Source organism: Ruditapes philippinarum, unplaced genomic scaffold (genome assembly GCF_026571515.1).
Source record: "Ruditapes philippinarum isolate M1 unplaced genomic scaffold, ASM2657151v2 ctg21987_1_1_1_1, whole genome shotgun sequence".
Lineage (NCBI taxonomy): Eukaryota > Metazoa > Mollusca > Bivalvia > Venerida > Veneridae > Ruditapes > Ruditapes philippinarum.
Window position 1 is genome coordinate 1 of NW_026854599.1, and position 11,977 is coordinate 11,977.

General features: G+C 33.6%; 1 protein-coding gene across 3 annotated transcripts; it reads right to left on the bottom strand.

The window, feature by feature from the left end:
- Positions 1-646: 646 nt before the first annotated feature.
- On the bottom strand, positions 647-11,968 carry LOC132740548 (uncharacterized; the record flags this gene model as incomplete). Of its 3 annotated transcripts, XM_060728468.1 has the most annotated exon segments (6): positions 647-773; positions 1,157-1,274; positions 2,245-5,245; positions 9,346-9,422; positions 10,191-10,297; positions 10,671-11,968. In XM_060728468.1, coding segments are annotated over 6 exon segments (3,499 nt in total), but the record flags the coding sequence as incomplete, so codon positions are not given.
- Positions 11,969-11,977: the final 9 nt, after the last annotated feature.

The window sequence follows — 11,977 nt, forward strand, 5'->3', positions numbered from 1 at the left end:
GACAGCAGACATCCAAACATGCAATAAACTTGTCAGATTCACTCTATGATTTTCCTCACAGAAATCATATCTTCATATCCTTCATATCATCATAACAACCCTTTCAGATGCCAGTCTGAGTTTCCATTTCATGACAGAATCTTGTCTTTTTTAAAACCTTACTTTTGCTTTGGGCACAACAGCATGGCTTTATTATTTGAAGCCGGCATGCATGTGTTAACACTTCATGTACCTCTAAATCACACTTTATGCGGATTTTCCTCGACCACTCATAAAATCTACAATACTGTTTAGTGACCTACTAATCAAGACTATCTTATATTTGGACACCAACTTAAAATCTATATATATATTTTTTTTTTTTTGCGAGGTCAATGGTAACATTCACAGGGAGGGGTCATGCAGACCTCTGACCTATGACCCCCATAGCCATTTTTGAGACTAGGGGCAAAAAATGAACAATTTTGGTCAGGACGGTATTATAGATGATATTATATATCAAATGTCTAAGCGTTGTACCTTCAGACAATAAGTTTTTTTACGTAATTATGAAAATCAATCTTATGAAAATATCCGGCTGTTTGTCACCAACAAGAACAGGGAATCACAATGCTTTTAGAATAAATTACTCATGCTGACAAAATACCTTGCGAAGCAAAGATGTAATGGTTAGATGCGTGCACTCCAGCACTTATCCTAACTCTTGAGTCTGTTAGATAGGCAAGACCTTTAGCTGTCTCACTAGGCAGAATGACGGGCACTCCTCTTCCAGTCTGAAACCATAAAACCATTTTTGACTTTCAAAGTGTTTCACCATACCCATAACAAAATACTTTCAAGAATGATTTAATTAATAGTACAAAATTTTTCAACAAAGGAACACCAAAATAATTTGATTCCAGGATTAACCAAAAAAGCTGACAAGATTATAGTTTTCTAAAAATACAGTAAGTGATAACTACATTAAGAGTTAACTTACTAAGTTACTTGTTAAAGATATATATTTATTTCCTGTGTCAAGAACTCCATATTAAAATGCAAAATTTATGCTAATAGTACAGCTATGACATTAATTGCAGTGAACTGCTTTTGCAAAATAATGATGTTTAGACATTTCTACAGACATAAGAATTCTGAAACAAATAACAAGCATCACCTTGCCCCGTATAGTCATGACTTCCTGAGATTCCAATAACTGCTTTTCAAAGGCAGTGCATTCACCAACCAAGTATTCCCCAGAACAACCCTTCGTTCTTCGTACATAGTCTTGCAGTCTAAAACACAAGTGTAACATAGCTTAATCTTGAAAAAAAATGAGCATAAAATAATGACATGCAGAGCCAAACCTCATCTGTCATGGGCAATGACCAAAAACTAAGCAGTGTTATGATCTTATGCATTTTCATTTATAAATCAATATAATATTCTAAAACTCATTGTGTGATTTTGTCACTATACACAAAGAAGAAATAAACTGTCAAAAAAAACACTTGTTAAGGACTACATGTATATGCGGCTGCTTTTTTCTCCCTCAATTTCTTTTTAAGACAACAATTTCAACGCCTTTTTATTGATATTTTCCATTTGTACAATGTTTTCTTTTCATATATGCCAAGCTTTTGCTTGGGTTTAGCGTCACATCAACACAGTAAAGGCCATATGGCGACTTTCCAGCTTTACTGGTGGAGAAGACCTCAGGTGCCCCTCTGTACATTATTTCAGACACAGACAGGCACCTGAGTAGAACCACTGACGTTCCTTAAGCTGCTGCATTGCTTTCTCACCTGAAAAAGCTAAAGTTGATGACATGTCTCTAAGCCACAGTGGTCAGAGGCAAGTGATTTGAAGTCTAACAACCTTAACAACTCGACCATGGACGCCCCCATAAAATGCTAACATAATATCTAACATACACTTCCACCTTAGGTTTGATCAATATTAGTTCATAATTTGTCACCAATTGGAAAGAAGCATTCTGGCAGGCAAGTTTAATTTGTTGAAAGTTTGATAAAATAACATTTTTTTTAAATATTTTTTTTTTATATAAATAATTTCTATATCTAAGGAACAGTAGGGTGTGAAATTGAACAGAGTTTTAAAAAAATGGCACCAGAAGTAATCTCTGCTTGAAAAAAAAATAGCATTAGTGTTCTTACTGATTTTGTTAATGTTAGAATCAAAATAATATCTTTTTGTCTTAAATTTATTATCAATAACTTCAGTTATATTATTTTTGATCCATACCTTACTGCTTGCAGTTCCCCCGTCCTTCTGCGGTTATACAGAATCAATTTCGCTTCTATCAGTTCTGCAACCAGTCTGAAGTTCATCTTGTCTGTTTTTTTGTAATCTAACTGTGAAATTGAATCTTGTAGGTAGCAGTTTAGTTTTAGGATATCTTCAGGATGTGGCAAGTGCTTCTCTGCATAATATCTTCTTTCATCCAGTAGGACTCTTGCTGCCTTTGTGACCCTTGACCCCCAGTAAATATCCATGAGTTTCAGTACCTTTCCTGCATCAGATTGACTCTGTTCATCATGGTCCATGATAGCCAGACCGATTTTTCCATTCAATAGTCTTTTTAAGTCGTATCCCAATTTAATCGCATTGCTTGGGGCTTGCAGACTATCATCTTCATCAGATATTGGAGATGCTGTGAGAACCGTCGCATTCACAATATCGTTGAAATACTCTGGTTTAAGGTACTGCCATAAGGAAGGTTCTTGAATATTTGACTGTGGACAAATTTTTCTCAAGTTTAAAAGAAAACGTCCAACAAGGCGCATGATTTGAGATGTGTAGATGCCTCGCTTCAGAACATTTCCAACATTTTTTTCGAGCCATTGGTTCCCCAACTGAACAATTAATTGATCACCTTTTACAGTTTTTCCAACTTCATCAGAAGTCATCTTACTAAACACTTCTTTAACAAGCCTTTTACTTGCAATTGGTAGCAAATCCTTTGCCAGACATTCAGATTGTGTTGTCAAGTCTCCAATACTGAGGTAAGCATTGGTTTTTCTGTTGATGCATTTCTTCTGGTGCTTTTTCAGCAATTTTTTTGCAACCCACAACAGGCATTGGGGGCAAGGACCATATTTGTTTACATTAAAGTCAGTAGTTGGTCTACGTTCCAAAATGATGACTCCTTTTCCTTTTTCCTTTGTTTTCATATTAGACTCATGGTTGTACCTTGCGCGAAGAAGCTTCAACAACCTCTTCTTTTCTATTTCATTCTGTTCTGATCTGATAGCTTGAATTTCCCGGTCTGAAGCATGTGGATGATTGCTGCTTTTTATATGCCTACTTATGTGTTGGGCTAAATTAGATGTCATAAGTTTACATGCACCGCAGTACTGATAGCTATTATATACCCTCTCATGTTTCTTTATTGTTCCAGTCTTTGACATGTCATTTTTCAAAACTCTTTTAATATAAATGTTTGGGTGATTGACATCTCGTAAAATACTGTCCTCATCCAAACGTTCACTTTCACTTTCAGAGTCTTCTTGGTGCTGGGGTATACTAGAAGAAAAGCAACTACTCTTTTCTGATAACATAGGGAAAATATCACTCATTTCTCCATCTGTTTCAGCAGAATCACTAGCATGTTCATCTGTCTTTGGAAAGCATGATTTATCTGCCACAGAGTCATAATCTGATTCACTTTCCTCTTCCTCAGGATTAGGTAAGAAAGTTTTATCTGCCACAGAGTCATCATCTGATTCACTTTCCTCTTCCTCAGGATTAGGTAAGAAAGTTTTATCTGCCACAGAGTCATCATCTGATTCACTTTCTTCTTCCTCAGGATTAGGTATGAAAGTTTTATCTGCCACAGAGTCATCATCTGATTCACTTTCCTCTTCCTCAGGATTAGGTAAGAAAGTTTTATCTGCCACAGAGTCATCATCTGATTCACTTTCCTCTTCCTCAGGATTAGGTAAGAAAGTTTTATCTGCCACAGAGTCAGCATCTGATTCACTTTCTTCTTCCTCAGGATTAGGTAAGACAGTTTTATCAGCCACAGAGTCATCATCTGATACACTTTCCTTTTCAGTAGGATATGGTAAGCATGTTTTATATTCCACAGAGTCATCATTTGATTTATTTTCCACTTCCGTAGGATAAGGTAAGAAAGTTTTATCTGTCACAGAGTCATCTGATTCACTTTCCTCTTCAGTAGGATTTGGTAAGCATGTTTTATCTTCCACAGAGTCATCATTTGATTTATTTTCCTCTTCAGTAGGATTTGGTAAGCATGTTTTATATTCCACAGAGTCATCATCTGATTCACTTTCCTTTTCAGTAGGATTTGGTAAGAATGTTTTATCTGCCACAGAGTCATCATTTGATTTATTTTTCACTTCTGTATGATTAGGTAAGAAAGTTTTATCTGTCACAGAGTCATCATCTGATTCAATTTCCTGTTCAGTAAGATTTGGTAAGCATGTTTTATCTTCCACAGAGTCATCATTTGATTTATTTTCCACTTCTGTAGGATAAGGTAAGAACTGTTTATTTGTCACAGAGTCATCATCTGATTCACTTTCCTTTTCAGTAGGATTTGTTAAGCATGTTTTATCTTCCACAGAGTCATCATCTGATTCACTTTCCTTTTCAGTAGGATTTGTTAAGCATGTTTTATCTTCCACAGAGTCATCATCTGATTCACTTTCCTTTTCAGTAGGATTTGTTGAGCATGTTTTATCTTCCACAGAGTCATCATCTGATTCACTTTCCTTTTCAGTAGGATTTGTTAAGCATGTTTTATCTTCCACAGAGTCATCATCTGATTCACTTTCCTTTTCAGTAGGATTTGTTGAGCATGTTTTATCTTCCACAGAGTCATCATCTGATTCACTTTCCTTTTCAGTAGGATTTGTTAAGCATGTTTTATCTTCCACAGAGTCATCATCTGATTCACTTTCCTTTTCAGTAGGATTTGTTGAGCATGTTTTATCTTCCACAGAGTCATCATCTGATTCACTTTCCTTTTCAGTAGGATTTGTTAAGCATGTTTTATCTTCCACAGAGTCATCATCTGATTCACTTTCCTTTTCAGTAGGATTTGTTAAGCATGTTTTATCTTCCACAGAGTCATCATCTGATTCACTTTCTATTTCAGTAGGATTTGTTGAGCATGTTTTATCTTCCACAGAGTCATCATCTGATTCATTAGTAGCATATTCAATATCTTCCATAAAACACCTTTCTGTTTCTTTCATGGCCTTGGCTTGCAGGTATCCTGAAAATGGATAAAATAATATGTAAGATTCAGCAAAAATTCCCCATTAAACAATCTGTACAGTAAATAATCAACATCTGTGAATGTGAAAAATAATTCGCACTCCTGAGTATGTACAAATTAATGTATTTCCTTAGGCTACAGCAATGTATAGTTCTAAAGAAGTGATAGAGAGCCAAATTTTGTTATTTTAGTAAAGTATGTATGTAAGTAAAATGCCACTTAAAAGAATCTAACTACATTCAAAGTGCCATACTGAAACAGGAAAAACAACACTATTCTGACTAAAACTTATTGACATTATTTCTTTTCAATAAATCATATTTAAAGTGAATTCTGCCCTAAAAAATAGGATTGTATAAATAAAAATGAAAGGCAGTACTTTTGATATAAATCAAACATGAGAAATACTGCTAAAATAACAAGAGCTGTCACAGGAGACAGCCAAAGGAGACAGCCAAGCTCGACTAATAAAATACTGGACACAGTAAGGAGGACAAAACTATAAAAGAAAAATCAATTATGTATAATTATGTATTAAGTTATAGTAAAAAAATAACATTTGTTAAATCAAATTCCAAGATCAAGGGAAATAATTCTAGAAATAGTCACGCTAGAGTTATGAACCTTGTCACACAACAGGCATGTAAATGATAAGAAGTATATATTTGAAGTTTGAAGTAGATACCTTAAAAAGTAACGAAGTTATAATACTTTTTAAAGAAAATCCTAAGTTCAAAGAGAAATAAATCTGTAAAAATTACTTCAAGAGTTATGAACAATGTCACATAAAATATAATTGATTATAAGGAATAACTATTTGAAGTTTGAGGTAGATACCTTTAAAACTAAAAAAGTTATAGTAAAAAAATAACATTTTCTAGTAAAAAAATCTAAGTTGATGGGGAGATAATTCTTGCAATATTGGTGCTAGAGTTATGAACCTTGTCACATAAGATGTGGATGATGATAAGGTACATTTATTTGAAGTATGAAGTTGATCCCTTTAGAAATAAATAAGTTACAGTAAAAAATAATATTTTTTAAAGAAAATTCTAAGATCAAGGGGAGATAAATCTGAAAATATTGGTGCTAGAGTTATGAACTTTGTCACATAAGATGTGGTTGATATATACTTGATATACATATATTTGAAGTTTGAAGTCGATACCTTAAGAAATGATAAAGTTATAGTGAAAAATATTTTACTGCACCAAACAAAACTTTAATCTGAAATCTGGACGCGGACGCCGGGGCGAGTAGGACAGCTCTCCATATACTTCGTATAGTCGAGCTAAAAAAGTGCTCATTTATGTATATAGTTTGGAATTGGCCAAACATGTCATATGCAACTATACAATAAATTATGTTTCCCCACAAATTTTAACAATCACCCCCACTAGTCCTGACCGTTTATAAAACATAAACTGTTCTTTAATATGCAACTCACAAGTACAGTCTGAAATGCCTCCCCAGAAATTTGGACAATCACCCCACTAGTTCTGTCCTTTTATAAAATATGAACTGTTCTTTAATATGCAACTCACAAGTACAGTCTGAAATGCCTCCCCAGAAATTTGGACAATCACCCCACTAGTTCTGTCCTTTTATAAAATATGAACTGTTCTTTAATATGCAACTCACAAGTACAGTCTGAAATGCCTCCCCAGAAATTTGGACAATCACCCCACTAGTTCTGTCCGTTTATAAAATATAAACTGTTCTTTAATATGCAACTCACAAGTACAGTCTGAAATGCCTCCCCAGAAATTTGGACAATCACCCCACTAGTTCTGTCCGTTTATAAAATATAAACTGTTCTTTAATATGCAACTCACAAGTACAGTCTGAAATGCCTCCCCAGAAATTTGGACAATCACCCCACTAGTCCTGTCCGTTTATAAAATATAAACTGTTCTTTAATATGCAACTCACAAGTACAGTCTGAAATGCCTCCCCAGAAATTTGGACAATCACCCCCACTAGTCCTGTCCGTTTATAAAATATAAACTGTTCTTTAATATGCAACTCACAAGTACAGTCTGAAATGCCTCCCCAGAAATTTGGACAATCACCCCACTAGTCCTGTCCGTTTATAAAACATAAACTGTTCTTTAATATGCAACTCACAAGTACAGTCTGAAATGCCTCCCCAGAAATTTGGACAATCACCCCACTAGTTCTGTCCTTTTAAAAGTGTAATTGTATTTATGCATCCACAAGTACTGTACAGTCTGATGTGCTTCCCCAGAAATTTGGACGATCACCCCCACAAGTCCTGACCTTTAAAAAATAATTATCAAGATTGCGTTTGTGAAAAATGCTATGTCACCGTATTTAACCTATGACCCCGGTACGGGGCCAATTCTGACCCTAGGGCCATAATTTGAACAATCTTGGTATAGTTTAACTAGACAATATTTTTCATGAGAAAAATACTTAACCTCTAGTTTTTGTCAATTCAGAGAAGAAGATTTTCAATTTTTTAACCATATAAATATAAGGTAGCATGCGGTGGTATAAAAAAATCCTTAAAAGTTTGTGAAATACCAATTAATGAAAATTAAAAGAAATATGTAAATAATAATATAATAATAGACAGACAGAGGGAGGATGGGAGATAGCTGTTTTGTAAAAAATTTTTTGCACCACCAAATTAAAATACTTCAGCTTTTACTGAAGGAAGACCTCAAATGCCCCTCCATGCATTATTCAGGCATGAGCAGACACCTTATTAGAACCATAAGAATAACTATTGGGGTGATAGTCAAAATTTCTGTTACCTGGAGATTTTCTTAAGCACTAAATTCTCACAACTGATAAACTTTTGGCTAAAACAAGATACTATTACAATGTAAAAATCTGATTTGAATTAAGCTGTCTACAAAAAGACTCACTTTAATTAATATTCAAATTTCATTGTTGTATCTTTAAACAAGGGCAACAACAAGCCAGGGCCACGCTCAAACTTTTTTTTACTTATGAGTGTTTTTGGGTGAAGGTCGTTCAAAAGTCATATTTGAATTGCTAAATGTGATGGTTTTAATGCTTTGTCAAAATATGAATCAAACCTGTCTATAAATAACAGTCAAAATTAAATTATTTGACTTCGACATTCAAAGCAACTTCAAGACCAAGGTGACAAAAAAGTTGTTTAGTGGGTTTTGTTGTAAGTGTTGTTTTGTATAAATTTTCGGTCCAAGTCATTTCAATGTAATGGCCATGCACATGTTATGTAACATGGAGGTCTTGCCATTTGTGTTGTTTTGTAAAAGTATCAATCTAATATGTCTATCAATAACGTAGTTACACTTATTTAAGCAAAGTTCAATAACCTGACCTTTAGGGTCAAGGTTTTTTCAAGGTCAAGGACGTACATAGATTAAACAACATGTTGATTTGTCCCAAGCAAAAATCCAACAAAATATCATATTTTGACCTTGAATGTCAAGGCCATCGGTCAGTCAAGGTCACTTTGAGCTTCGTCTTTTTTAACGCTTTTGCCAAAAGATTATTGTGTCTAAGTATCTTAAATAACAAAGATAAAGTCACTTTTAACTGAAACAAAGCAAAATTCAATAATTTGACCTTCAATGTAAAGATTCAGAGTTGTATATTTAAAGTTCTTGACCAAAGGGTTGTTCTGTCCAATTGTGTCCAAGTATGAAGACAATACACCTTGTAATAAAATAAATAATGATCTATGTTAAAGTTTACAGATGGCAACAGGGAAACCCCAACCCAACTCAGTAATACCTCTTCTTTTCTCTTCAAGTCTAAAATTAGTAATTTTTGTCAATCAAGGGCCAATAGCTCTGGGCCAAATCTAGCCAATAACTGAATCTGACCAAGAATTTTTGGGTATTCACTTCCTGTATAAATGGAATCAACTTGTTGAATAATAGCATTTTTGTAATTCAAGGGGCACTAACTCTTAACATATTAGTCCCATTTTACCAAAATCTTGTGGCCACCCTTATCATATAAAAGTTTAGATGAGCTAAAAATAGTTCATATCTTGTTTTAGCCATTTCTCATAATAAGCAACAAAACTGTTTTAAACTTGGCAGTAAACAGCTGCAACTTATAACTTTCTTTACCAATGCCTTGTGCTTTAAGGCGCTCTAAATTCTCTTGGAATGGTTGTATGTTTTTTTCTTGCTTTCTAACTTCAAACCTGCAATTTTTTTTTTTGACACATAAATGACTTGATTGTCACATCACAGAATGTCATTGAGCCAATAATTTATTGATTTCTTTATTTTCCTTAATATCCACAAGTTTTTATAGATTTTTTTATGTTCCTATCATAAAGAACAAGTTTTTTTTACATTAGGCAAAATATAAGTAATTACGTTTGAAATGCAACAAACTATTGCTGAAAATGTCCATGACGTCTTGGGAGTGTGATTTTTGATCAACAATATGAACGTTAACTAAGGTAATGGAATAATTATAAGTTGTTAAAGTATTTATTTTAATCTATAATTTTGTTTACCATAATAACATATAAGATCCTGACAGGGGTACCTGTCTATAAACTTTGGAAATTTCTTCTAATTTTTATTATTTTGCTTATGAATTCCTCTTATTGCACATACAAATAATCAATACAACTGCATCAACAGTAAACATAAATATCAGCATCAAAAAATTATTTGTTGTTATTCTGATATTGCTCCATTTTTATAACTAAGCAGATTTATGTTATCTACACAAATGACAACTGATGTTGATAAGATTACTGCCACTGATTAAGGTTGCCACCTGGACCATTTAACTTTTCATTTTCACTCACCCAGTGGAATTTTTACTCACATTTAGCAACTGGGCGACTGTTAGCTTGGATCCCTGTGTTATGTATCAAATAGACACAATAAACAAACAGCAAACTGCAAAAGCAGTTGGCTTGACCAAACTGAAAACACAAATTTCAATAACTTACTGTGCATTGTCTGATTTGATGAAAATTTCTATTCTATCACAAGTCTCCGTCACAACTTTAACTGGCCAAAATATACTAACACCACGGATTTTCATCCAAATGAATTTCTGAAAATATTTACAAAAATCATTTCACTATAAAATTTCATAATGCTGACAAGATTCGGTTGATATCAGGCTCCCTCTGCCTACTTTTTGTTTTAAAAAGCAAGATTCCTAGCACCTTCACTCCTCCATTTTTCTTTTAGGGAGAGATCATTTCTCCATTAAATTCAAGGCTAGTTTGTGCAGACCAAATCACTGGGTTACCTTCTACATACACATGGATTGAGCATTTAGGTTTTGATTTAACTTATGATAGTGAACAATTACTTGACGTTGAGGAGACTTGATGACTACAGACTTTACATCTACAGATAAACAGAGAACTATTCTAATATGAAATTTTTCCCTTTTTTACAAGTAAAGCAATAAAACATACACTTTTTTGAAGTCGTTGTTTCTTCAGTTGTTTCTGATAAAAGTTTCTCTTTTTCCGCTTAAGCCCCATTCTTCAACTGAAATAAAACACAAATTAACTTGGTTTTAAGAGTGTCAAATTTACATTGTACAAAATCATTAATGGTGAAAGCGTTTCTTTGTTTAAATTATACACAAGGTTTCTAAAAGTGGATGGGGGCCTTAAATCGGGATTTTACGGTATTTTGACTATTCATGTCTTGATTGTCGTAATTATTTTGTGTACTTCTGTTATTGCTTTAAAAAAACACCCTTAAACATCATAATATTCTAAATATATCAAACTTCCATTTCCACAATATGTCCTTCCATCTATATCAGATATCCAATAGTTCCCCAGTGTTCGAAATTAGCAGTAGTCCGATAGCCCCAGACTACTAAATTTCTCCTCTGGCTACCAACTTTTCACAGTAACAAGCCCGACCAGGCTACTGTATTTTCAGAGGCAATATAAATCGTGCTAGTGAAATGTCTTTTGGGCTAGTGTATATTCAAATCTGGTCGTCCGATCAGCCTAGTTAGTTCAAATCCTAATTTCTTACACTGGTTCCCAGTACTTTACTGGCTATATAGGCTTTTGTACAAAGAGTCAAAAAATTCTCAAGCAAAAAAAGATTGTTGTGACATAATTATCATTTCACCTAGCAAGCACAAGCTCTTTCAAAGTAATAAATAGTAATAAGTAGTGAGAAATACTGGATAAAAAAAGCTTGTAAATAATGATATTATTATTTTTATAGTTTTTTTTAATTTTCAAAATATCAATCATGTAAGTTTTGCATTCACAAAAGAAAAATGAGTATACTAAATGTTGTCAGGCAAAGCTTAGATTCTAGGTTATATTTGAAAAAGACAAGAGCATGCAGAAACATATTCACCCATTTTCAGGTGCATATAAGAGGGGTAAATATCAATAGTTTTGTAAACTTGAATATACTTGCCTTCTTCAAGGAATTATATTCACTTATGTAACAATGTTGATTAACTTTGTTTTAATATTCATTCTTCTAGCAAACCTTGAAACATTAATGACATCTTTAAAAGTGAAGAAATAAGTCTTGAAGTATCTTTCTGTGTGATTGTAATCATTATGGTGATCAATGTTATGAGAGAAACAGAACAAGTTTATTTGCTCATAATCTTCAAAGTTTTTGATAATAATGTAAGCAACACATGGTTCTGAATTAGCTGCCATTTTAAAATGGCTGATGGACAACTTCCTGTGTCCAGCATGAACTTACGGGTTTATCAGTTATATGCCAAACTGAA